The following is a 27,432-nucleotide window of genomic DNA, read 5'->3' as shown; positions in this document are numbered from 1 at the left end:
TGAACTACAGTTAACCTTTATTGTTCTTTAGAAATGAACTTTCCACAATATTAATAAATCTCATTTTTAGCTCTGCTTTGAAGTTTTGATACCAGTGAAGTAACCTTTTTCTTCTTTGAATCTTTTCTTGTAAAATTATAGTTTTCTCTTTTTCTAAAATAGCAGGAAGTTCCTTCCAGTTCTTAATAAAGATAAAGGGAGCATTCATGGACTTGAGTAACTGCAGAGGAGCATTATGGTAAACAGATGAATTTCCACAGCTGCCAGCTGTCATTACGTCTTCTACCACAGGAACGGAGCCATAGGAGCAAGCCTCATATATTCTGTAACACTCCGTGTTTACTCCTGCTGGGCACAATGTGAGATCACTCTGACGCAGAGCATCTTGATAATTCTTAAGGCTTTCATTTGTTTCTTGAGGCTGCCACCTAGAAAATCAGAAGAAAACCTGAAGTTTTCACTTAACTAAGCATATCTTTTGTGGAAGAAAATATTTTATCTTTTAATGTTGGTTACAAGAAATGGTAAACACATTATAGAGATGGCAGGCAGAAGAGATGAATAAAATCTTGCCCAAATAGATTTCTTGAAAATATTTAAGAATTTGAGAAGTTTACAGCTACACATTAAAAAAAATCTAGTGGCCATACAATTTCTAAATGAAATTGTAATCACCCAAAATTTTGTGAGTGCTCGTCTTCTTTCTCTACCTCACCCTCCATCCAAATTCCTGCCCTTATGGAGCTTATTATCACAGTTCTAGTGGTGGAGACAGACAGTAACCAGGTCAAGTCAGTAAATTATTTAGAAGGTGTTAAGTGTTGTGTGGAAAAATAAAGCAGAGAAGTGAGGAGGGAGTTTTTGGTAGGATGGTATTGCAACTGTAAACAGGTGATCAGGGAGTGTCTCACTTCATGGGCATCTGAGCGGGGAGCCAGAGGAGAGGGAGCAAACCACACAGATATCTGGGGGAAGAAGAGAGCATAGAGCAAGCATAAAGGTCATGACATGGCATGTGCCAGGCATGCTCAAGGGACAGCAAGGAAGCCAGGGTGGCTAAAGCAGGGTAACTGAAGGGGAGAGGTGTAGAAGATGAAGTCAGAGCACCCATCACACAGAGTTTTGATCAGAGGGGTAACTGACTTCATCTATGTTTTATCAGAATCTATCTGGCTGTTGTGTTGAGAAGAGATTGTATGGGGCAAGGGTAGGAGCTAAGAGGCTAGTTAGAAAACCAGACGTTCCCTCCTGACTGTTCCTATTTTCTCAGTGAAATAAGCAATAGGGTCATAAAGTAAGAGCAGTTGGGAAGAGAGAAGAAGGTATGAAACAATCTTCCAGGAGAGAGGAAGAATACATGGACAAGAGAGATGGATGACTGCTGGACACTCAAGGGTCAGGGTCATATATATATACATATATATATTTTTTAAATAAATTTATTTATTTTTATTTTTGGCTGTGTTGGGTCTTTGTTGCTGTGCGCGGGCTTTTCTCTAGTTGCGGCGAGCAAGGGCTACTCTTTGTTGCGGTGCACAGGCTTCTCACTGGGTGGCTTCTCTTGTTGTGGAGCATGGGCTCTAGGCACGCAGGCTTCAGTAGTTGTGGCACGCGGTCTCAGTGGTTGTGGCTCGTGGGCTCTAGAGTGCAGGCTCAGTAGTTGTGGTGCACGGGCTTAGTTGCTCCGCGGCATGTGGGATCTTCCCGGACCAGGGCTCAAACCCGTGTCCCCTGCGTTGGCTGGTGGATTCTTAACCACTGCGCTACCAGGGAAGCCCAAGGTCATATATTTAAAGTGAGATCAATTGGCACCTTTCTCCAAGTGTGTTTGGCTGCATGGGTGAAGGTATGGAGCAGGTAAGAGAGCTGGATTTAACCAGAGTTAGGGTTTGCTAGATTAAGGAACTAGGGAGCTGAATGTATATGTGGTCATGATTGATTATGAAATTTAGGTGGGTAAAGAATAAAGTAAAGATGAGGTGGGTGAAGGACAATGAAATGGTATTAGGAACAATGAACTGTAAGTCTCAGCTAAATTGCTGAAGTCAGATTATTACAGGGAATGAGCTGGAATGATACAAAATGATGTTTACAGAGAAAGAGATGCTGGAATTTGAGATCATGCAATATGTGTAATCATAAGGTCCAGGAAATGACCATGACAGTGAATGGCTGAGGTCAAGTGGAGACCCAGATTGCTGGGGGAGAGGAAGTAAAGGAACTGCAAGACCAACGTGATGGAAAGACCATCTATGTGGATTTGGGAATCACTAAGAGTCAGGCTGGAAAAAATGTCGGAGAGACTGAGAGTAGGCCAGGAACTAGACTCTTCAAAGAATTAAGGGGATAAACCCAAGGGTCAGTATATGATTTCTCTTTTCTTTTAGGAGTTTTTTAAAAATTAATTTTATATTGGAGTATAGCTGATTTACAATGTTGTGTTAGTTTCAGGTGTACAGCAAAGTGAATCAGTTACACATATATATACCTCCACTCTTTTTTTAAGATTCTTTTCCCATGTAGGTCATTACAGAATATTGAGTAGAGTTCCCTGTGCTATGAATAGGTTCTTATTAGTTATCTACTTTATATATAGTAGTGTATATATGTCAATCCCAATCTCCCAATTTATCCCTTCTCCTTATGATTTCAAAGAGAAAGAATAATGGATAGTTTTGTCTGCTGGTATGAGATTCAAAACTGGAGGTTTTAGGGAGGGAAAAGGGAGAGTGGTCTGGAAGCAGCAATGAGAAGGAGGACACCTACTCCACCTCCTGGCTCAATGGTAGGAGAGAGATTTCAAGAATAATTCTGTTCCCACAGTAAGCTTTGTTATTTTGCCCTCACTCATTCCATTCTAGGCACACTGTCCCTTGTTCCTCACACATGGTAAGCATGCTTCCACCTTAGGCCTTTATATTTGCTCTTCCCTCTGCCTGGGCAACTCTTCTCCCAAATAGACATGAGGCTCACCCCTCTGCCTTTTTCAGTCCTGTGCTTAAATGCAAACTTCTAACTAGCACTTTCCTTGGCTATTCTAAAATATCAAATGCTCCACTCCTGACCCCAAGTCCTCTCTACATCCCCCTCCTCTGCTCAATTTTTTTACATGGTATTTATCATCGTCTGACACCATGTATATATGACACAATATATTTTATTGGTTTGTCTCCTCCAATAAGCATTTAAGTTCTAAGAGGGCACGGACCCTTTTGACTATTTTGCTCACTGCTGTATCCCTTTATGGCTAAAATAGTTTTTGGCATATAGCAGTTGCTTGATAAATATTTGTTGACTGAATGGATATAATATGATTACACTGGCCATTAGAGAAATGTAAATCAAAACTACAATGAGGTATCACCTCACACCAGTCAGAACGGCCATCATCAAAAACTCTACCAACAATAAATGCTGGAGAGGGTGTGGAGAAAAGGGAACCCTCCTGCACTGTTGGTGAGAATGTAAATTGATACAGCCACTATGGAGAACAGTATGGAGGTTCCTTAAAAAAACTAAAAATAGAACTACCATATGACCCAGCAATCCCACTACTGGGCATATACCCTGAGAGAAGCATAATTCAACAAGAGTCATGTACCACAATGTTCATTGCAGCTCTATTTACAACAGCCAGGACATGGAAGCAACCTAAGTGTCCACTGACAGATGAATGGATAAAGAAGATGTGGCACATATATACAATGGAATATTACTCAGCCATAAAAAGAAACAAAATTGAGTTATTTGTAGTGACGTGGATGGACCTAGAGTCTGTCATAGAGTGAAGTATGTCAGAAAGAGAAAATCAAATACCATATGCTAACACATATATATGGAATCTAAAAAAAAAAAAAAGTTCTGAAGAACCTAGGGGCAGGACAGGAAAAAAGACGCAGACATAGAGAATGGACTTGAGGACACAGGGAGGGGGATGGGTAAGCTGGGACAGAGTGAGAGAGTGACATGGACATATATACACTACCAAATGTAAAACAGATAGCTAGTGGGAAGCAGCCGCATAGCACAGGGAGATCAGCTCAGTGCTTTGTGACCACCTAGAAGGGGGGAATACGGAGGGTGGGAGGGAGATGCAAGAGGGAGGGGATATGGGGATATATGTATACGTATAGCTGATTCACTTTGTTATACAGCAGAAACTAACACAACAGTGTACAGCAATTATACTCCAATAAAGATGTTAAAAAATATATATATATGACGTGGACCTGCTGGGGAATGGACTTGGGGATATGGGGTGGGGACGGGTAAGCTGTGACAGGGTGGGAGGGTGGCATGGACGTATATACACTACCAAGTGTGGAATGGATAGCTAGTGGGAAGCAGCCGCATAGCACAGGGAGATCAGCTCAGTGCTTTGTGACCACCTAGAGGGGTGGGATAGGGAGGGTGGCAGGGAGAGAGACGCAAGAGGGAAGAGATATAGGAACATATGTATATGTATAACTGATTCACTTTGCTGTGAAGCAGAAACTGGCACACCATTGTAAAGCAATTATACTCCAATAAAGATGTAAAAAAAAATATATATATATGATTACACTAGCAATACTGAATGGATATAATTACACTAGCAATAGAGTCAGGATTTCTTTTTTTCTTTTTTTTTTTTTGTATTTCTATGCCTGATTGATTGGTTGATTTTTTACAATTTCCGACCCCTTTTCTTTGAATGAAACATTTCTTAAATTGTATAATGCTTTACAATTTTCAAAAGTGTCACACACATAATTTCATATAATCACATAATAACCCTTCTTCCCTCTCTACCTCTAAATTGCCTCTCTTGCTTCCCTCTCCTCACTGGTAACCACTAGCTTGTTCTCTGTATCTGAGTCTGCTTCTTTTTTGTCTTATTCACTAGTTTGTTGTATTTTTAAGATTCCACATTAAGTGATATCATACAGTATTTGTCTTTCTCTGTCTGACTTATTTCACTTAGCATAACACCCTCGAAGTCCATCCATGTTGCTGCAACTGGCAAAATTTTGTTCTTTTTTATGGCTGATTAGTATTCCATTGTATATATATATACCACATCTTTATCCATTCATCTGTTGATGGATGCTTAGTTTGCTTCCATATTTTGGCAGTTGTAAATAATGCTGCTATGAACATTGGGGTGCATGTATTGGTATCTTTTCAAATTAGTGTTTCTGGTTTTTTTCCAGTTTTTTTGTTTTTGTATATACCCAGGAGTGGAACTGTTGTGTCATGTGGTGGTTCTATCTTTAGTTTTTTAAGAAATCTCCATACTGTCTTCCACAGTGGCTGCACCAATTTACATTCCTACCAACAGTGCCCTTGTCTCCACATCCTCGCCAATATTTGTTATTTGTGTTCTTTTTGATGATAGCCATTCTGACAGGTATGAGGTGATATCTCATTGTGGTTTTGCTTTGCATTTCCCTGATGATTACCAATGTTGAGCATCTTTTCATGTGTGTGTTGGCCATCTGCATTTCCCCTTTGGAGAAATATCTTTTCAGTTCTTCTGCCCATTATTTAATCAGGTTGTTTGCTTTCTTGATGTTGAGTTGGATGAGCTGTTTATATATGTTGGATATCAACGCCTTATCAGTCATTTCATTTGCAAATATCTTCTCCCATTGAGTGGGTTGTTTTTTCGTTCTGTTGATGGTTTCCTTTACTGCGCAAAAGCTTTTAGGTTTAATTAGGTCCCATTTGTTTATTTTTGCTTTTGCTTCCTTTGCTTTAGGAGACAGATCCAAAACAATATTGCTGTGATTTATGTCAAAGAGTATTCTGCCTATGTTTTCTTCTAGGAATTTTATAGTATCTGGTCTTATATTTAGGTCTTTAATCCATTTTGAGCTTATTTTTTTTATGGTGTTAGCGAATGTTCTAATTTCATTCTTTTACGTGTAGCTGTCCAATTTTCCCAGCACCACTTATTGAAAAGAATGTCTTTTCTCCATTGTATATTCTTTCCTCCTTTCTTCATAGCTAAATTGACAATAAGCGTGTGGGTTTATTTCTGTGCTTTCTAGTCTGTTCCATTGATCTATGTGTCTGTTTCTATGCTGGTACCACACTGATTTGATGACTGTAGCTTTGTAGTATAGTCTGAAGTCAGGTAGCGTGATTCCTCCAGCTCTGTTCCTCTTTCTCAAGATTGTTTTGACTATTTGGGGTCTTTTGTGTTTCCATACAAATTTTTAAATTATTTGTTCTAATCTGTGAAGAATGCCATTGATATTTTGATAGGGATTGCACTGAATCTGTAGATTGCATTGGAGAGTATGGTCATTTTAACAATATTAATTTTTTCAATCCAAGAACAAGGTATATCTTTCCATCTGTTTGTGTTATCTTCAATTTCTTTCATCAGTGTCTTATAGTTTTCTGAGTATAGATCTTTTACCTCCCTAGGTAGGTTTATTCCTAGGTATTTTATTCTTTTTGATGAGACAGTATATGAGATTGTTTCCTTAATTTCTCTTTCTCATAGTTCATTGTTAGTGTACAGAAATGCAACCAACTTCTGTATATTAATTTTGAATCCTGCTACTCTACTGAATTCATTGATGAGCTCTAATAGTTTTCTGGTGGCGTCTTTAGGATTTTCTATGTATAGTATCATGTCATCTGCAAATGTGACACTTTTACTTCTTCCTTTCCAATTTGGATTCCTTTTGTTTCTTTTTCTTCTCTGATTGCTGTGGCTAGGACCTACAAAACTGTGTTGAATAAAAGCAGTGAGAGTGGGCATCCTTGTCTTGTTCCTGATCTCAGAGGAAATGCTTTCACCTTTTCACCATTGAGTATTATGTTAGCTGTGGATTTGTCATATATGGCCTTTATTATGTTGAGGTATGCTCCCTCTATGCCCACTTTCTGGAGAGTTTTTATCATAAATGGATGCTGAACTTTATCCAAAGTTTTTTCTATCGAGATGATTATATGGTTTTTATTCTTTATTTTTAAAATATTTATTTTCTTTATTTTTGGCTGTGCCAGGTCTTAGTTGTGGCACATGGGATCTCTGTTGAGGCACGTGGGAATATTTTGTTACAGCACACAGTCTCTTCATTGTGGCGCGCAGGCTTCTCTCTAGTTGTGGTGTGTGGATTTTCTGTCTCTAGTTGTGGCACGTAGGCTCCAGAATACGTGGACTCTGTAGTTTGCGGTACACGGGCTCTGTCGTTGAGGCACGTGAGCTCAATAGCTGTGGCGTGTGGGCTTAGTTGCCCCGCGGCATGTAGGATCTTAGTTCCCCAACCAGGGATCAAACCCATGTCCCCTGCATTGAAAGGTGCACTCTTAACCACTGGATCACCAGGGAAATCCTCCCAATTACTGTTTTTGATATCATATTTTACATGTAATTGTTTTGTGTATCCCTTAACTCAGGGGTCCCAACCCCCAGGCCACAGACCGGTAGTGGTCCGTGGCCTGTTAGGAACCGGGACACACAGCAGGAGGTGAGCGGTGGGCAAGTGAACAAAGCTTCATCTGTATTTACAGCCCTCCCCACTGCTCGCATTACCACCCGAGCTCCACCTCCTGTCAGATCAGTGGCGGCATTAGATTCTCATAGGAGGACGAACCCTACTGTGAACTGTGCATGTGAGGGATCTAGGTTGTGCGCTCCTTATGAGAATCTAATGCCTGATAATCTGAGGTGGAGCTGAGGCAGCGATGCTAGTGCTGGGGAGTGGCTGCAAATACAGATTATCATTAGCAGGGAGGTTTGACTGTACAGAGACCATAATAAATCAACTGCTTGCAGACTCACATCAAAAAACCCTATCAGTGGGACTTCCCTGGTGGCACAGTGGATAAGATTCCATGCTCCCAAAGCAGGGGGCCTGGGTTCAATCCCTGGTCAGGGAACCAGATGCCACATGCATGCTGCAACTAAGAGTTCACATGCCACAACTAAGGAGACTGTGTGCTGCAACTAAGACCCGGCACAACCAAATAAGTAAATTAATTAAAAAAAAAAACCCTATCAGTGAGTGGCAAGTGACAAGCTGCATCTTATGGAGTAGACTGGACATAAGCAACACACCTCGGGTGTCACTGTCTCCCATCACCCCCAGATGGGACCATCTAGCTGCAGGAAAACAAGCTCAGGGCTCCCACTGATTTTATATTATGGTGAGTTGTATAATTATTTCATTATGTATTATAATGTAATAATAATAGAAATAAAGTACACACAGTAAATGGAATGAATGCGCTTGAATCATCCCCAAACCATCAACACCCCCACCACTCCAAGTCTGTAGAAAAACTGTCTTCCACGAAACTGGTCCCTTGTGCCAAAAAGGTTGGGGACTGCTGCCTTAACTGCTTATCGTGGATATGGATGATTTTACTACTTTTGTATTTTAACCTCCCTACCAGCTTTGTGTGTGGTGATTTCCTACTTTCACTGTATGTTTGCCTTTACTTCTTTCATTTTGTAATCTTCTTCTTTCTCGTTGTGGCATTTTCTTTTTTTCACTTAGAGAAGTTCCTTTAACATGTGTTGTAAGGCTGGTGCTGTACTCTTCTAGCTTTTGTTTGTCTGTAAAGCTTTTGATCACTCCATCAAATGTGAATGAGAGTCTTGCTGGGTAGAGTATTCTTGGTTGTAGTAGAGTCAGGCTTTCTAAAAGAGAGTATCTGCTCCAATTAATGTATTTCTAGATCTAAAAGGACATTTTTGTTTAGGCATTACTTCTCTGATGACTCTGCTTTACACAAGAAACTCCATTTGTTTATCTAAAAATAAAATGAATGATCCCCAAATTTCTTCCTTCAGTCCATGAACACCTGTTTCATGATTACCATGTAAAAGATGGAAGAAAGTTAATGCAGTTAAATCCATCCATCCATCCATCCATCCACTCCCCACTTATCCTGGCCTACTTTATTCACGGTCCTATGTTACATCTGGGGATTCAAAGAAGAATAGTACATGGCCTCTGTCCTCAGGGTGGTGTCAGGTTCCTGAAGGTGTGAGGAGTATGGCATGCCAGTCTTGGAACACTGAACTGGTTTGCCGAACATCTCAGAGATGAACCTAAGACCATTACTGTCATTTACAATCTCCTGTGTTCAAATCTGACTAACAAATATTATTAAGGCAACCTGAACAATTGACATTTGCATATGATAGTTACCAGCATTCCCCTTCAAGATGGACTACAGGAGAGTCTCTCTATTTTTAATGTATATAACATAGCTTCTTCACAGCTTTAATTACTCATGCATCTTCTCGAGAAAGACTGGTATTAATGGAGTTAAAAATGTCTGTGAAAACCTGTGCTGTCACACAAAGCAACACTCAGATTGGAGACAAAATGGATGAATCAAGTAGACACAGAACTTACTGTTCTCTTGCTGAAACCCAACAAAGCTTATCATTCCCATCTTGTTTCAAAATGTTCATTAGTGCTTGTCTGGATGAATTTTCATAAATGGTTCCTACGAAATTACACAAGTATGGCCTTTCATTATGCAGCATTGACCAATTCGCCTCCACCACAGGAAAATTCCTGTATCTATAAAAATAAGTACATGTGAGTTAATAATATATGACAATAGGGCTAGCAAAATTTCTATAATCTAACATCTTAGGTAGCATGATGATGTAGAGAAAAGAGATTTAAAATATGATTTTCTAAACCCCAAATTATAATTTTCCATGCTTACTTTGGAAAAGTTCCTAAATCTATTGACTTAAAAAAAATTCTCACTTTGACATCTTTTACAAAATTGCTATAGAGACTATGTGCCTAAGGTGCTTTGTTTTTTATATTCTTCAACTTCCATTACTTACCTGAAGTTATAAGACAGGTTGAATTTAAGACCTTAAAGGTATAAAGAATCTTCTACATTCATAATAAGCATGATTTAATTAATGTTTTAGGCAGGTGATGGAAAGATTACAGAATACATACTGCTATAGCAAAGAACTCCAACTCCAAAGGCTTATCAAGTAGATAAAAAAAAAACAACCTTACATCCCACACAGGAGAGGTCTGTTGCAACTGGCCCATTCTAATAGGCATTTGGTAATTCCAGGCATCAAATTATGTGCCTGAACTACAACCTTCACATAAGAGAAAGCTTAACGTAACAGTTAGTCTGTAACAGGTTTTCTCGATTTCGGCATTACTGCCATTTGGGCCAGATAATTCTCCATTGTGGAGGCTGTCCTCTACATTGTAAGATATTTAGCAGCAGCCCTGGCCTCTATCCACCAGATGCCAGTACAACCTCCTCTCTTCACTTGTAACAACCAAATATATCTCCAGACATTGCCAAATATCTCCTGGGGGTGGGGGTGGGGTGAAATTGCACCTGGTTGAGAACCACTGCTCTATAGGAAAGATACTGGCTTTGTCCAACATTACCAGAGTTACTGTGAAGAAGTAATTCTTTTGTTTCGAAACATTTTACAAATATGGGCTCTACACAAGGGATAGGTTTTTCAGAGCACCTTTAACTTGGCTATACCTAACAAACCTTTTTGTCTGCCCTACCCTAAGCCTGCTGAGTCAGAATTTTGTTGTGGAAGGCCAGGGAATATGTCTTATTAATGTGTTTCCCTGGTGATATTTGTGTAGCCAACTGGGCAGCAGTCTAAGGTCACATTTTGTAACCAGTGATAAAATAATGCATAATGAACATCTGATTCAAATACAGTATCATATTACTGAGCTATTTCATAATTCATCCATTTAACAAATATTTATTGAATGATTACTCTGTAGGCACTGTTTTAGGCTCTACAGATAAAGTAGTGAACAAAAGGGACAAAAATCCCTGCCATCAGGAAGTTTATGTACTAGTGGCAACTTAAAGTCAACTTACTGTTATTCAAAGGCTCTCTATTAACAGAATGATACAAAATAAGTTTCCAGTTCTATAGAAAGACTTTACATATATTACATACTATTTAATTACCCTTTCTTTTTACACAACAGATTTGTGCAAATTCTATCAATCTTAGTCGGAGACCTGAGCATATTATAATCCTCCCAAACCCCAGGGTCAGTGTGCTCTTCATTTAATATTGGATCTAAAGTAAGGATTTAAGGGGAGTTCGCTGGCGGTCCAGTGGTTAAGACTCCACGCTTCCACTGCAGGGGGCATGGGTTCAATTCCTGGTCAGGGAACTAAGATTCCGCATGCCATGTGGCATGCCTCCCCTCAAAAAAAAGAAGAAATAAAGTAAGGATTTAAGAAAACTCTATATCTATATAGTTATATAGGTATAGTTATATATATAGATTCTATAATTGTTTTAGGAAGGTCCGTCTGTCTGTCATCCAAAGCTAAACATTTCTTTAAGGTACTAGTGATAAACTTTAAAATTTATCCTATGACTTGGGGGTTCTAAAATACAAAAATGTAACTCATCTGCTCTCCTCATAAAAGTCTAAAATACTCTAAAAACATCATTATTACCAAAGCATGAGACCAAACCATATTTTTGCCCATACAAAAGGTTGTACACAGCCTCAATGAGCTCAGAAGAACTACATTTATTACAAATTTAAAACACAATCTTGCTGATACAGAAATTCAGGTCTTAGAGTCTAAAAACATGTAAGAATATTTGGTACTTACGTTGCCACTCCTAAAGGCCATTGAAAAACATCCATGTTATTAATCCAGGGGCTGTCATATATTATGAAAAGTAGTTCCACAGAGCCTCCATTTCTTTTGAGAAACTGATTTATCCACTCATTATTACAATGTTCATTTCCAAGCAAAACAACAGCAAGATGCTGGAGTTTTTGAGTTTGCACTAAATTTTGTGCATAAAGTAACCACTGGGTGGCATAAAAGACCTTTGCTTTTTCTCTTCCATTTAGAATGAGTACCACATTATTCTCGTCAACAGAGAAGTACCCTGGGACCACAGCTGGACCAGTGATGAAGCTGTTAAAAACAAAACGAAAACAAGAGACAAACAAAAAGAGAACAAAAGTATTTGGTATCAGAAGTTTTAAATCATTTTATATAAAGTATATAATGAAACTTAATCCATGTTCTTTCTAGAAATAATTTCTATAACACATGTTTTTTTGAACAACTCTGGATGATGGGACATAGATGTAGATTAGTGGGAAACTTTGGTTGTAGACAGATTAATTATATGCAAATTTGAAAGTACCCACAGGAAAAAATACTTACCTTATATATCTAATAAAAGTATAAATATAAAAATTTGAATGGGAAGATATATATAACAAACTCACGATAGTTAGTGGTTGTCTCTTAGGAGGAAGGAAGAGGAAAGGGCCTGAGGAACAATACAAAGAGAGCATTTATTGCCTTTACTGGAAATATTTAATTCTTTTACGAGGAAAGTTAAATATCTGAAGCAAATATGACAGAGAGCCAGAATTTGTTAGTTCTAGGTGGTGGGTAAATGGGAATCTACTGTATTACTCTCTATTCTTTAAGGTATTTAAAAAATATCATAAAAGGAATAGATACATGTCATAACTCACATTTCATATTATGTGCTGCTTTGAACAACCAATACCATTGAAATATTTTACACGAATATGCATTAAATACAAAAAATACCATTTAACCTATCGTAAACTTAGTTACAACGGTCCTAGATTCTTTGCAAGCTGCTCAAACATTTCTTTATAACTTGCTAGAATCTTTTAATATTTAGTACAAATATGCTGAAATCCTGCTTTTTTTGCTTATTGTTGGGGATAAAAACTAACATTATTAAATGCCTTTTATATACATGATACATAGGCACTCTGCACAGGTTATCCTTTAACCTCCACAACAACTCTGCAGAGATTAGTCCCCCATTTTGCATTTGGGAAATCAGGCTTAAGTTGCACAACCTGTGATGGCAGCATCAAGTTTTGAATCAAGATCTAACTTCAGCAAAAAAAAAACAAAAACAAAAACAAAAAAAAAGATCTAACTTCAGAGCTTGAGTCATTCCCATGACACTATGGTTAACAAGTACTCAAATTAGTAGATATTAGTTAAAACACAAAATATAAATATGTATTTTGTCTGTATATGTATGAATTCTATGACATTATTCTACAGTGATAATAAGCTACACAGATCAGAGCTGCATTTTGAGTCTGCTTTGGACAGGAAGATGCCAAATAATTCAGCAATCATTTAGTAATTTAAGAGAACGGGCAGAATCTGAGGGGTTAGGAAGCACTTTAAAGAGAATGATGATAATTATGATAGGTTTAAAATACTTATTATTGGTAGTACATGAACACTTTTTCTCTCCTTTAAAATTATAGGTGGGAATAGTTCTAATTTTATTGATCCACACAAATTAACAAAAGCATGATTCATTCAGGGCACATTTGACCGATCTTGGAATCTCCACAGCTCTCTTTTTGTAGAATGCTCTCACATTCCAGCAAGCAGGCATGTCAGCTCTTATGCTCTGACTAATTGGTTTTCTAGACCTCAAGGCCATGTTCAAGTAATAGTGAAAGCCCTGGGGTCAATGCTCTGGAGCTAAGGTATAGATCGGAGGTTCCCAAATTTTAATGGTTCCCAAGACTTTCAGTGTTTTAGTAATTTTTTCAAGCCAGAAGAAATGAGTAATGGTTCAGGTTTTTAAGTTGTTAGATCCAAATAACTTAGTATTTATGTCCTAAGAGCTTAGAAGCCACTTTAAAAATAATACACGTACACTGAAGGAAAAAATAATATTCCTATTTCATTCTTAACTAACCACACATACTTAATAATGGGAGGTGTGCACCCACTGAGCACTACACAACTTCTCAAACCCTGGAGTCAGATAGGACACTGCCTCGGTCGCTGCCTGTTCCACTTTGATTTTTGCACAGTACTTGGATCTGATCACAGCAACCATAGGAAATCCAGCTCCTCAAATGTATGACATCTCTGAAATGGATGTAGGGTGATCTAATGTTGAAACCTGAACTACCTCAAACTAGTTTGCATGGTGTTTGACAGATATGAAGTATAATTGTGATTCCTACAAATATTTGTGGTGCCCCAGGGTGCCTCAGTATACAGTTTGGGAAGCACAGATTTAGGTAAAGAAACTTTAGGGGTAAAAAAAAAATCCCATAAGATTCAGATAGTTGTGTGTGTGTGGGGAGGTGTGTTAGTCAGACTGCAGTGGGTTGAGAAGTGAATGAGAAGGGGACAGTAAGAAGTAAGTGGGGAGAAATGCAAATCAAAACTACAATGAGATACCACCTCATACCAGTCAGAATGGCCATGATTAAAAAAGTCTACAATTAACAAATGCTGGGGAGGGTGTGCAAAAAAGGGAACCCTCCTACACTGTTGGTGGGAATGTAAATTGGTGCAGTCACTATGGAAAACAGTTTGGAGGCTCCTCAAAAAACTAAAAACAGAGTTACCATATGATCCAGCAATCCCACTGCTGGGCATATATCCAGACAAAACTCTAATTCAAAAAGATACATGCACCCCTATGTTCATAGCAGCACCATTCACAATAGCCAAGACATGGAAACAACCTAAATGTCCATTGACAGATGAATGGATAAAGAAGATGTGGTACACATACACAATGAATATTATTCAGCCATAAAAAATAATGAAATAATGCCATTTGCAGCAACATGGATGGACCTAGAGGTTTTCATACTAAATGAAGTCGGAAAGAAAAAGGCAAAAACCATATGATATCACTTACATGTGGAATCTAAAATATGAAACGAATGAACTTATCTACAATACAGACTCACAGACATAGAGAACAGACTTGTGGTTCCCAAGGGGCATGGGGAGTATGGGAGGGATGGATTGGGAGTTTGGCATTAGCAGATGCAAAGTATTATATATAGAATGGATAAACAACAAGGTTCTACTGTATAGCACAGGGAACTATATTCAACATCCTGTGATAAACGATAATGAAAAAGAACATGAAACAATGTATATATATGTATAACTGAATCACTTTGCTGTACAGCAGAAATTAACACAACGTTGTAAATCAACTATACTTGAATAAAATAAATTACAAAAAAGAAGTGGGGAGAGTAAGTGTAGACAACTCTTCTGAAAGTGTGGATGAGAAGGTGAGAACGCAATAATGAGTGAAAGGTGGGAGACAAAGGAGAGCAAGGAAGTAACCGATGGAGCAAGGTCTTGGGATATGCAGAAGGGATGCACAGGTGGAGGGAGTTAATACTGAACACAGGTGAGGGAGATCATCTCATTGTCTGAGAGCTGAGGAAAGAGAGAATGTTAGGTGAGGGATCACATAGAGATCATGTAGGTAAATGTTAGAGGGGCAGCTAGTTAAGGGAGATAATTGTGGATATCTTGAGGAAATAGAGGCAGGGTTGTCTGCTGAGAAAGAGGGGGTTAGGCAGGTGTTGGGTAGTGGCCTAGAGAAGAGTAGAAAAATCTGCTTTTATTCTTTCTGTATTTTCTATCTTGAACGCATACTAGCTATCCAGTCATGCAAGCTAGAAACCAGGGAACTATCACATTCGATTCTTGCTCTCATCTAATAATCCTTAAATTCTGATAGTTTTGTCCCCAAATTTCTAAAATTCCTGGCTCTGCTGGAATACCACTTCCCAATTTCATCCCTTATTTATATCTCTGCTGGATACTTATAGTTTCCTAATGCAATGTCCTGGTCTGCCTGCATTCAGCTGTCTCCTTCAAATCATTTTTCCACATGGCTACTGGAGACATCTACACAAAAAACATACATGACAATACCACTATCTAGCTTAATCATCTTCAACTGCTTTTCACTGAACAAGAATAAAGTCCAAGAGTTTTAATGTGGCAAATACAAGGCCCATGATCATCTGGCCCTTGCCCTCCACTCCCAATATGAGCTACCCTACCCCATCTTCATGCTCTAGGGATTCTGAATGGTTTGCGATTCTATGCACAACCCAAGCTGTTTATCAATTCTCAGGCCCTGATATTGCCTCTGCTGGGAATATAATCACTCCTCTCACTGCCTTCCTAAATCCTACTAATCTTTTAAGACTTAGCTCAGCTATCACCTCCTCTAGGAAGCCTTTCTTGATAGGCCCCATATCCCCAACTCTACTCATATTGAGTTAGTGGCCTTCCCTCTATATTTCCCTAACAACTAAGGAGTATGCACATCCTTACCATTATGCTTTGTATAAGGTATGAAAATTATTTATGTGTTTATCTCAGCCACTAGTGTGTGAACTCCCTGAGGCTAGGGAAAAGTATTTTATTCTCTTTGAAATCCTCAGAGCCTAGTAGGAGCTAACTAGCAGGCACTCAGTAAATGCTGAATGAGTTAAGCCATAATTCTCTTTAACGGAGTTATCTGCTCTACCAATTTATTTAAGTTCTCCTACTGCATTTAAAATATGAATCAAGTTACAAAAATTCAATTTATTAATAAATTTCTAGCTATACATTTATTACATAAAGTAGGGCATATGTATGAGATATTATAGTATATTTATGCATGATAAAAGATGTATTTTAGTTTCCTGAAGTTATTCATCATGCATCAGTCACAAATATCCATTAGCTGAAAAATGAACATATTTAAGGAGCTCATACACAGAATTTTAAAACAGTGACTTGCTCTTCTAGATTTCTTAGCATATATTTAATAGTCAGAACTTCTAATTTTCAATATTTATTATTTTTCTGGTAGGTTCGGAAGAAAACTTTCTTCCCAATAAGTACTTTCAATACTTACAGAGTCCAGAGAAATCATTTGAATATTGAGTTCTAAGCTGAATGTGAGCAAAATATAGTTTTTTAGAATCCAATATAATTATTGTTTCATTCTTTCTAAATTCAGTGAGTGCTACTGAACAAACGCTATATGCTATTACATTAAGTGAGTTACAGATAAGATTAATAATTGCCAGCTAAGAGTCTGGCAAATGCCTTGATAAAGAATAAGCGCACAAGCTAAACCATCCACACAGCTCTCAGCCATCACATTCTACATCATTTTTGGTTAATACATAGTTTTAGAAAATAGGTATACCGAACCCATGAATGGCCCTTACTTTTGAATAGCTGTTGCAATTCACCCTACTTTTGTGGCCAGCATCATTGCCATGACTCCACGCCTTCTGAATTCAGTGTTTATGATGGAACACTCCCACCCTCATACTAGCTTGGCTGGAGTGGGAGAATGGGCATTGTGAAAAATTAACTATATTGTCTTTCTTTACCAATGAAAATTTTATTTGAGATCTGTATTGATCTATGGTCCAGTATATGACTGAAACATAGTATAGCCATTAATATTATCTATAAAAGCTTTCACTCACTGTAATGAGTAGTGAGCTCACTAAATTCTTATAATAGTAATATCTGGAAATTCTAAAAATAGGAATCAGACACATTTTATCGTGAGCTTCAGAGAAAAGTTCAACTTTTTCATAAGGAGCAGATGCTCATTGAAAATATAATTGAATTTAGGACTTCCCTGGTGGCGCAGTGGTTAAGAATCCGCCCGCCAATGCAGGGGACACAGGTTCATGCCCTGGTCGGGGAAGATCCCACATGCCACGGAGCAGCTAAGCCCGTGCACCACAACTACTGAGCCTGCGCTCTAGAACCCATGAGCCACAACTACTGAGCCTGTGCTCTAGAGCCTGCGTGCCACAACTACTGAAGCCCACGTGCCTAGAGCCCATGCTCCGCAATGAGAGAAGCCACCGCAATGAGAAGCCTGCGCACCACAATGAAGAGGAGCCCCCAGTCGCCACAACTAGAGAAAGCCTGCACGCAGAGACAAAACACCCAACGCAGCCAAAAATAAATTAAAAAAAAAGCAAGTATAATTGAATTTAGATAACAACGAATTAAGTAATTTAGCATCTAACTTCTGTTTTATCAAATGGGTAGACATTTATATATCTTATGATAATGCCTGCACATGCACATTACAGAATTCTGAAGGCAGTCTTTTGGGGATAATCAAAGGTTATGATAAGCAGAAGACTCCTCCTAAGAAATTAAACATAAAGTTGCCCTTTGAAATTAAACTATAAATGAACATATGACAGATATGAGCTGAGACAGGCAAAGTTCCTTCAAGAGACGGAATGGGTGCCATGCTAGCTTGTAACCTAATTGAACACATTAACAGAAAACATGTATCAAAAAGGTGTTTACTGGGAGGTATGTGAATGGAGAGATAATAGACAATAATGGAAACACAGAAAAAAGGAGAACTGAAAGGTAGGGAGATGTTGCAGTACCTATTTAAGTAACAGTAAAAATAATAAAACTAATAACAAGACTTCTATTAGTGATTACCATGTGCCAGATACTGGTCTAAGCACTGTATATCTATTAATGCGTTTAATCTTCAAAACAATCCTGTGAAATAGAAACTAATATTTACCTTAATAATTATTTTAAATTATTATATTATATATATATTATATATATATATATATATATATATTACATTATAATTATTTTAAACTCAAGGAAATCCAGGCACTGAGAGGTTAAGAAACTTGCCAAGGTCAGACACTAATAAGAGGTAAAGCTGGAATTGGAACTGAGATATTCTGGCTTCAGAGTCTGTGCCCTTAACAACTCAGTCACATTGCTACACTGCCAACAGGTGACTGGACTTCACCAGCCTGCCTCACAAGTTCAGTCTGCCCTGCATGTATTCATCTATTCACATCCTGAGCACAGCCTATGTATGGTACTGACTCAGTGGTGAACATGGAGTCATTCATTTCTTCCCTTCTGAAACACACAGATTTGGAAGTGCTATATATAGTTATAGCCCACATTTTGATTCCATATTTAATCAAACAACTCTCAAATATTTAGGTATCATTTGTAGTCTGCCTATATGGAAAGAATGTGCTGGTCAAGCCAATACAAACATGTGGACCTACCGATAGTTCTATTTCCATTCTGAGTTATTTACTTGACATTCTGGATTACATTATTTGGGCCTATGAATAGATAAGAATCAGCATTCAGGAGCCTGATCGACCCTGGAACACTGAGGATACCCTTTCTATTTTCTGCCTCGGAAGTGCTGTGAAATTAACGTTAAATGATATAAGCTCTTTGTAAACTTAAAGGTTTATTTAAATAGAATGTATTTATGCTTATTTAAAGGATTTTGATAGTATTTAGAAACTCTTTCTGTATCTTCAAGATGACCGATTACTGCCAATTCACTTTTGGTCAAATAAAAATGAATGTGTTGGGACCTCCCTGGTGGCACAGTGGTTAAGAATCCGCTTGCCAATGCAGGGGACAAGTTCGAGCCCTGGTCTGGGAAGATCCTACATGCTACGGAGCAACTAAGCCCGTGCACCACAACTACTGAGCCTGTGCTCTAGAGCCCGCGAGCCACAACTACTGAAGTCCATGCGCCTAGAGCCCATGCTCTGCAACAAGAGAAGCCACCGCAATGAGAAGCCCGCACACCGCAATGAAGAGTAGCCTCCACTCGCCACAACTACAAAAAGCCGGCGCGCAGCAACAAAGATCCAATGCAGCCAAAAATAAATAAATAAAAAACTTAAAAAAAAAGAATGTGTTGAAACATTTAAGTTAATACCCATGTAGCCTGATTCAACTCAAAACTTGCAATTTCATAAAAGTTTATTAATTTTGGATAAATTATGTATGCTACTTTCCATAAGCCTAAAACTTTAATAAAATGTTTAAAAAAATCTTTTACAATAGTGAACTTCCTTGAATATACAGTTCTCTTAAATTCTAAAAGGAAGTAGCATTGTTATTTAATCATAATATAAAATTCAGGTAAAAATTTCAGAAGGAAACAGGAAGTTAGTTTTTCTTTTGGGAGTTAATGCCATTTGCTCAAAACCTTTGCTGTAGTAACACTGTATATTAACTTCTCTATGAATTTCAAATAATTCTTTTGAAAATGCTAATATATATTGTAGGTAGACCTAATAGACTAATACTCATAACACATGTTTACTTTTAAAACAGCAAAATGTTACATTTATATGCATAATACACATTTACTTTCAAACACCCAAATCCAACTATTTTAAGTTTAGGATTATGTATAAACTCTTCAATGGGATTAGATCAATAGAAGCCTGGAGATAAAAGGAAAAATAATCATTACCAATGATGATTTAAAAGCCTGTTTACTTTTCAAGAATGATTACTTTGAAAAGATACATGCAATGAAATTGCTTTCCAAGTGTGTATACAGTAAATAAAGAATTAAAAGAGCAGCGAAAATTCAAATGAAACTGATATTAACTACAGCTCTTCCTCTTGATTTCTGTGAGAAATAAATGGAAACCTAAAGGAAACCATAATCTTTGGTTCACATTTTTTTCCCTTAATAATATAATTGTAAAACGAAATAAGCATTTAAAAATAATTATTTTTGGTTTTTATTTCAATAAGAAAGCAAAATCTAATAGAAAATAGCATTCTTTCATTGTCACAATATTTCTAAATAAAATGATCTTAATTCTATTTAAAAATCTTCAGAAAATATGCAATCACAGATAAAAAGTTTTATAAAAATAACAGTGCAAAAATGTCAATAATACATTGGTTTTATTGAATTAAAAAAAGATTTCTGAATATTGCAGTGAAATGGTAATCTATACTATCAAATCATGATAGAATTCATATATGAAATGTTTTGATAAAAATTTCAAAACTAATAGCAGTAGCTTTGCTACCACGTGAATATATAAAAATATGTGAATCTATTACATGAAGGAGAAAAATAAAAATACTTTAAGTTTTCATATTATTCCAACATACAGAATGTTACATGTTTATCAACAACCAAATGTTGCAAAATTTAGAGCATGAACTTTTCCATATAATCAGACATGTTTTGATTAAAATGAAATAGACACATGATTCCAAAAAACCCGTATTTTGTAACATCCAATTTTATAAGAAAATGTTTAAGGTAAGCTTTAACTACAAATATATATACATGAGGTTTATCTCTCCATCCTTCACAAGTTGAAGTGAAAATATTTTCTATAAATATTGATATATTTTCCCCTGATTTTTCTTCTGGTATTTACATAAAAAATTGTACAGCAACACATCAAAGGTTAATGCTGCACAATTAATACCTGTAATGTGTTCTTCCAACAACTAAATTTCCTTCTCTCCGCTGAGCAGTCACATCAGTGGGCTCAAGTAAACCTTCAAAAATATGCTCCCAGAGATACAAACCTGGTAATTAAAAAAACAAAAAATGAAAGCATGTACCTTCTGGTATACTCTAGTGTGTGAGATGAATTTATGTTCTGCTCTTTCATATCATTTGATTAGGAAACCAGATTCTATTCCTCTTTGGGCTCAAAATCATCAATATGGCAGCTAATGTACGAGAGACTAAACTCAGAGGTTGTCAGTGTAAAATGTGGGTTATATTAAAGACAAAAAACTCTCTTACTCTATATTTGAGAAACCCCTAATCATCACTGGACCTTTACTACCTATCTTATCCTGAAATGTGTTATATTACAGTGTAAGTTACTATATGATTACAGTGTAAGTTACTGTATGATTAGGACTGTTTCTATATTATAACAGAAGGAGGGGGGAAATCACCATCTTGTGCCAAACAGAACCAGAGAAGCTCATGTATGTACATATACATTCAATATGTCAAGGAGATATTACCTCCTCCCCACCTGAACACACATCCTTCACTGCATGATGCCCTCTGCAAACAAATGCCACTGTGTCTTTTCTCCTTAGGCTGGCCCCTACGTTTTATCATGATTTCACCTGAATGAGAAAGCTCTGTGAGTAGAGGTCTCAGAACTCTGTGTTGTCATACAATGAGGTAATCTGGAGATGAGGAGGTAATCAGGGAGCCCAATTACGTAAATGTAACTAAAAAGTTAGATTGAGAGATGTGTTTTGTTCCATTCTCATTACACCGTGGTACTAAAAGACACACACAAAACCCATGTTTAAAGACTTGGCTAATCAGATAAAGCTTTCCAAATATGGTAGGCTGAGTAATGCTTTCCTCCAACCCAAGAGGTCCAAAGATGAAATCTCTAGCACCTATGAATGTTAACTTTACAAAGCAAAAGAGACCTTCTAAATGTGATTAAGATAAGGATACTGAGGATGGAGAGATTATGCTGGATAACCTGGGTGGGTCCTATGTAATCACAAGGGTCCTCAGGAAAGGGAGGCAGGAGACTGAAAATGCAATGAGGGAAAGAGATGTGAGGAGGAAGCAGAAGTCAGAGTGAGGTGGGGCCATGAGTCAAGGAATGCAGGCAGTCACTAGAAACTGTAAAAGGCAAGGAAGCAGATGCTCCTCTAGAGCCTCCAAAGGGAATATAGCCCTGTGGACACAGTTTAGATTTCTGCCTTCAGAAATGTAAGCTAATAAACTTACGGTGACAGCAGTTAATAATACTGTATTGCACATATGAGAGTTGCAAAGAAAGTAGGTCTTAAAAGTTCTCATCACAAGAAAAAAATTGTAACTATGTGAGGTGATGGATGTTCACTAGACTTACTATGTTGATCCTTTCACAATATATATATAAAATCATATGTAGTACACCTGAAACACATTTATATAATGTTATATGTCACTCACAGATCAATTAAAAAATGTGTTGTTTTAAGCCACTAATTTTTGGTAGTTGGTTACGGCAGCTAAAGGAACCTATAGATTATGTAGCAATAGATTATGGTACCTGGAAATGGGGTGCTGCTGTAACAAATACTTAAAAATCTGGAAGTGCCTTTGGAATTGGGTAATGGGGAAAGGCTGGAAGAATTTTGAGAAGCATGATTAAAAAACACCTAGAATAGATTGCCTTGAACAGACTGTAAGTAGAAATATGGATGTTAGTGACTCATTTCTGAGAACTCAGAAGAAAGTGAGGAGAACAGTAGGAAAAAACACGTACCATCTTAGAGAATACCGAAATCACCATAAACTGACCGTTGGTAAAACTATGCACATTAAAATTGCTCTTGGTAGGGGCTCAGGAGGAAATGAGGAACATGTCATTAGAGACTGGATAAAAGGGGATCTTTGTTATACAGCAGCAGAAAGTTTAGCTGAATTATGTCCTGCAGTTATATGCAAAGCAGAACTTGTAAACAATAAACTTGGATAGTTAGCTGAAGAGATTTCTAAGTAAAGTGTTGAAGTTGTGGCCTGGTTTCATCTTGCTGATTACAGTAAAATATGAGTTGAAAAGAGAGACTGAGGAAAAAACTGGTAAGCAAAAAGGAACAATGACTTGATGATTTCGGAAATTCTTAGCCTATTCAGATTGCAAAAGAGGTAAAAAATTAGGAGATTCACTGTCAAGAAAGCATGCTCTGGAGAGAAGGCTAAGGATGTAGGTGACATCCCTTTGCTAATGCCTGGTCAGAATACTCAATCACAGAGAGGGTTTTTTGAAAATATTAGGTGTTAATTTATGGATCTCCTTAACCATCTCAGCAGAAGCTAGAAACAGAGATGGGATTATCCAGGTAAGACCTGTGGAGGACCTCTTGTCTAGAAAAGCAAATCTTTGTGACATAAATGGGAGACCCACAAGGTTCTTGAGAATGTTATATTAGCAGAAACACTGCCAGCTTGGACTAAAAGGGACAGAGACAGCGTGAAATGAAACAAGCTTATTGGACTCCCAAAATTCTAACAGCAGGAACAGGATGATAAAACTACTGAGCTGCAAACACATGCTAACCTTCCTGAAAATGGAAGGATGATGTCCCAAGCACGGAGCTGAAAGTCCAGAAGTAAAGCTCTGAGCCAGAGTACAGAGTACTCCCAGGCGTTGAAATCTAATGGAGTTTGCCTGGCTGGATATCAAAATTGCTTAAACCTGTGACTCCATTTTCCTTCCATCTTCTCCCTTTTGGAATGGGAATTTCTATGACTGGTATCCTATGACTGTGCCTAGAGAATAGGCCGATGAATGAATGCAGTGCTTGATAAAGCTCATCTGGACACTTTGTGCCTATTGGATTGAAATGAGAAAAGTCTGGAAACATGAAACTTGTTAAGAAGTCAATATAATTAAAAACTAGAATGGGGAAGTGGAAATTTAAAGGAAGAAATTAATAATAGAGATTTTATAGAGAAAAAAGTTGCTAGAAGTTGATGATTGGATGCCTGGGTCTGGGTACTAGAACTTCAGAGGTCAGTAGTGATTTTCAAGGATGTATATATGTATGTATACAAGTGACTATGAATTTATGAAACATCATGGGTCAGGCACTACTATTCTGTTTCCTTTCACCTGGTACCTTCTATCCATATCCCTTACTATACATAAATCTAACTAATGTTTTATGGCCAAAGAAAGCCCCTTCTAACTCACTAAATTCTTTCTGACTCTTCTGTCATTGAGGGTCCCCCATTCTCTAATTGAGCATATCATATAACTTAGAACACTACACTCTCATGATACTCAGAGCAAAAATGCTTTTGTGGGCAAACAAGTTTAATCAACTACATACTATATCCCCTTCTTAGACATTCACAATGAACACTGTCATATTAAAGGCTCTGACAAAGCCCTGTAATAAAGAACCTTGTTTAACTTTGTTCAGTTCAATGTTTCCCAAACTTGTTTGGCCATTAAGGGCAGGGGCCACATCTTGTACTTGTGCATCAAGTGTCCAATAGACACATAATTCCATGAAAATTCAGTTGACATAGGCATTTCAGTATAATTATGCAAACACAACCCACTCTTTGTATTGACAAATAAAGCTGTGCTCTGCTAAAGACCAACAATAGAATATATGTGTGCATGTGTGTGTTTGTGTGTGTGCATTTACACAGATGTTGTCTAACAGAAAAGAGAAATGGAATATTGAGAAAAAGTGAAAAAATGCATCAAGATGTCTTAACAAATGATGAAATAAACTGTAAATATATTAACAAAGTGCTTTTTACATGTCTTAGCTTTAAACATTAATTTACCAATGGCAGCTTTGCCCCAGATTTGTACATGGACGTCTTTTTTCTCTTTTGTGGACTTATTTAATATCTGCAGTCTGTGTTTTTGCTCATTTTTTTCATCTTCTTCCCAAGGATTCCATTCTTCACTTCTCAAAGTAGATTGTTCTATGTTATAAAAAGAGCAACAAGTGTTATCAATAAGATAGAGCTGCAGTTGTAGATAAATTCAAGCCATTTAAATTAGATGTTAGGGAGTTTTAATTGCATCCTAACTTCAATTTTTCAAAGAGATAAAGCAACAGAATTTGAACTGGTTAAACACTGTAAAAATAAAAAAAGGAAATCATAACTTAAGTTTGATTGAACCGTTACCCTGAAAGAGCTTGATATAAAATAATAAAATGTTAACACAAGGCAGGAAATTCTCTCTCCCCAATAAAGCCTTCTAAAATGACTGGGTACAGTAATATGCATCAAGTTACAAGTTTAACTTTTGCCAGTTCTTTACAGATCGTATATATGTAACGCAACCTATACATAAAAACTTGACTTCAACATGAAAAGTGTCCCACAGTTTCAGATACTATTGTGCAAAATTCTGAAAGAAGGGAGAAATAAGCCTGAGTCCGATCCTGACATAGGTCAAAATACAAGAGAGGGGATCAAAACTTGGAGATGAAGCGCTCTGGCCTTCAGAAGTCACAGCAGGATTAGAGCAGGCTCTTTGTTTCAATATGGGAATAGATGTCCTTAAGCCAGCGGCATTCCAGCAAATCTCTGGCATTTTGTGACAATATCTTGGATATATTTTTTAACATCTTTATTGGAGTATAATTGCTTTACAATGGTGTGTTAGTTTCTGCTTTATAACAAAGTGAATCAGTTATACATATACATATGTTCCCATATCTCTTCCCTCTTGCATCTCCCTCCCTCCCACCCCTCTAGGTGGTCACAAAGCACTGAGCTGATCTCCCTGTGCTATGCGGCTGCTTCCCACTAGCTATCTATTTTACGTTTGGTAGTGTATATATGTCCATGCCTCTCTCTCGCTTTGTCACAGCTTACCCTTCCCCCTCCCCATATCCTCAAGTCCATTCTCTAGAAGGTCTGTGTCTTTATTCCTGTCTTACCCCTAGGTTCTTCATGACCTTTTTTTTTCTTCTTAGATTCCATATATATGTGTTAGCGTATGGTATTTGTTTTCCTCTTTCTGACTTACTTCACTCTGTATAACAGACTCTAGGTCCATCCACCTCACTACAAATAACTCAATTTTGTTTCTTTTTATGGCTGAGTAATATTCCATTGTATATATGTGCCACATCTTCTTTATCCATTCATCTGTTGATGGACACTTAGGTTGCTTCCATGTCCTGGCTATTGTAAATAGAGCTGCAATGAACATTCTGATACATGACTCTTTTTGAATTATGTGGAGAAAAGACAGCCTCTTCAATAAGCGGTGCTGGGGAAACTGGACAGCTACATGTAAAAGTATGAAATTAGAACACTCCCTAACACCATACACAAAAATAAACTCAAAATGGATTAAAGGCCTAAATGTAAGGCCAGACACTATAAAACTCTTAGAGGAAAACATAGGCAGAACATTCTATGACATAAATCACAGCAAGATCCTTTTTGACCCACCTCCTAGAGAAATGGAAATAAAAACAAAAATAAACAAATGGGACCTAATGAAACTTAAAAGCTTTTGCACAGCAAAGGAAACCATAAACAAGACCAAAAGGCAACCCTCAGAATGGGAGAAAATATTTGCAAATGAAGCAACTGACAGAGGATTAATCTCCAAAATTTACAAGCAGCTCATGCAGCTCAATAACAGAAAAACAAATAACCCAATCCAAAAATGGGCATAAGATCTAAATATCTTGGATATTTAAGATGTGTTTTAAAGGTGTGCGCACCTGTCAGCCCCAGGGGTAGGGAGTGGGGACGGCGTGTGGGACTTGGGCGAGGACGGGGGCATTCATACATACATCCTCCAGTCCCGAGGCCTGGGCTGGCTACCCAGAGCTGAAGGAGGAAAAGCGCATACCGGGGCCCGGGGGCAATCCCGGACCCGAGAGCGGGACCGGTGGCCGCGCGGCTCCGCTAGCCCAGCCCCCACCAGCCCGCAGCCCCGAGTCCCGGCGCGCCGCTGAGGAGGGAGGCCGCGGGCCGGTGTCCTACCTCGGCCTCGCCTCTCCCGCGCCGGGGCAGCCCCCTTCCTGAGGCCCCGCAAAGACGCGTCCTGCGTCCGGCGGCTGCGCCCGAAGAAGACGTGGTAGGCGGCGTAGATGGAGAAGAGGCAGTACAGGGCGATAAGAATCGAGCAGAGACGCTTCCGCGTCAGCCGCATCCCACTCAGCCTTCCCCTCAGGCCACCACCACAGTGGAGATGGGCCGGAGGCGAAGCCGCCACTCAGCTCCGCGGCCCTAGCGTCACCGGGTGCAGACGCAGGCCCTGCCGGAGGGAGTAGTCATCCGAAACG

General features: G+C 38.1%; 1 protein-coding gene across 2 annotated transcripts; it reads right to left on the bottom strand.

Moving 5' to 3' along the window:
* RXYLT1 (ribitol xylosyltransferase 1) lies at positions 1-27,432 on the bottom strand. 2 transcript variants are annotated; one of them, XM_004276586.4, is made up of 6 exons: positions 27,131-27,432; positions 24,956-25,099; positions 21,102-21,204; positions 11,611-11,925; positions 9,366-9,536; positions 1-428 (listed from the first exon to the last, which is right to left on the bottom strand). In XM_004276586.4, exons 1-6 carry the CDS (start codon positions 27,297-27,299, stop codon positions 11-13), a joined length of 1,320 nt encoding a protein of 439 aa, XP_004276634.2. In that variant the 5' UTR covers positions 27,300-27,432; the 3' UTR covers positions 1-10. The 2 variants fall into 2 exon arrangements, with proteins under 2 accessions (XP_004276634.2, XP_033296426.1); XM_033440535.2 differs by lacking the exons at positions 21,102-21,204; positions 24,956-25,099 and having other exon boundaries at positions 27,131-27,263.

The sequence above is a fragment of the Orcinus orca genome, chromosome 11 (assembly GCF_937001465.1).
Source record: "Orcinus orca chromosome 11, mOrcOrc1.1, whole genome shotgun sequence".
In the NCBI taxonomy this organism is placed as follows: Eukaryota; Metazoa; Chordata; class Mammalia; order Artiodactyla; family Delphinidae; genus Orcinus; species Orcinus orca.
Note: the sequence above shows the minus strand (reverse complement) of the source record. Positions and strands in the feature narration are given on the sequence as shown.

Coding starts and splice junctions, on each gene's coding strand:
- RXYLT1 (XM_004276586.4), bottom strand. CDS start 27,299: ATGCGGCTGACGCGGAAGCGTCTCTGCTCGATTCTTATCGCCCTGTAC. Junction 25,100..27,130: donor GCGGGAGAGGCGAGGCCGAG/GTAGGACACCGG, acceptor TTTATAACATAG/AACAATCTACTTTGAGAAGT. Junction 11,926..21,101: donor GTTGGAAGAACACATTACAG/GTATTAATTGTG, acceptor TGTTTTTAACAG/CTTCATCACTGGTCCAGCTG.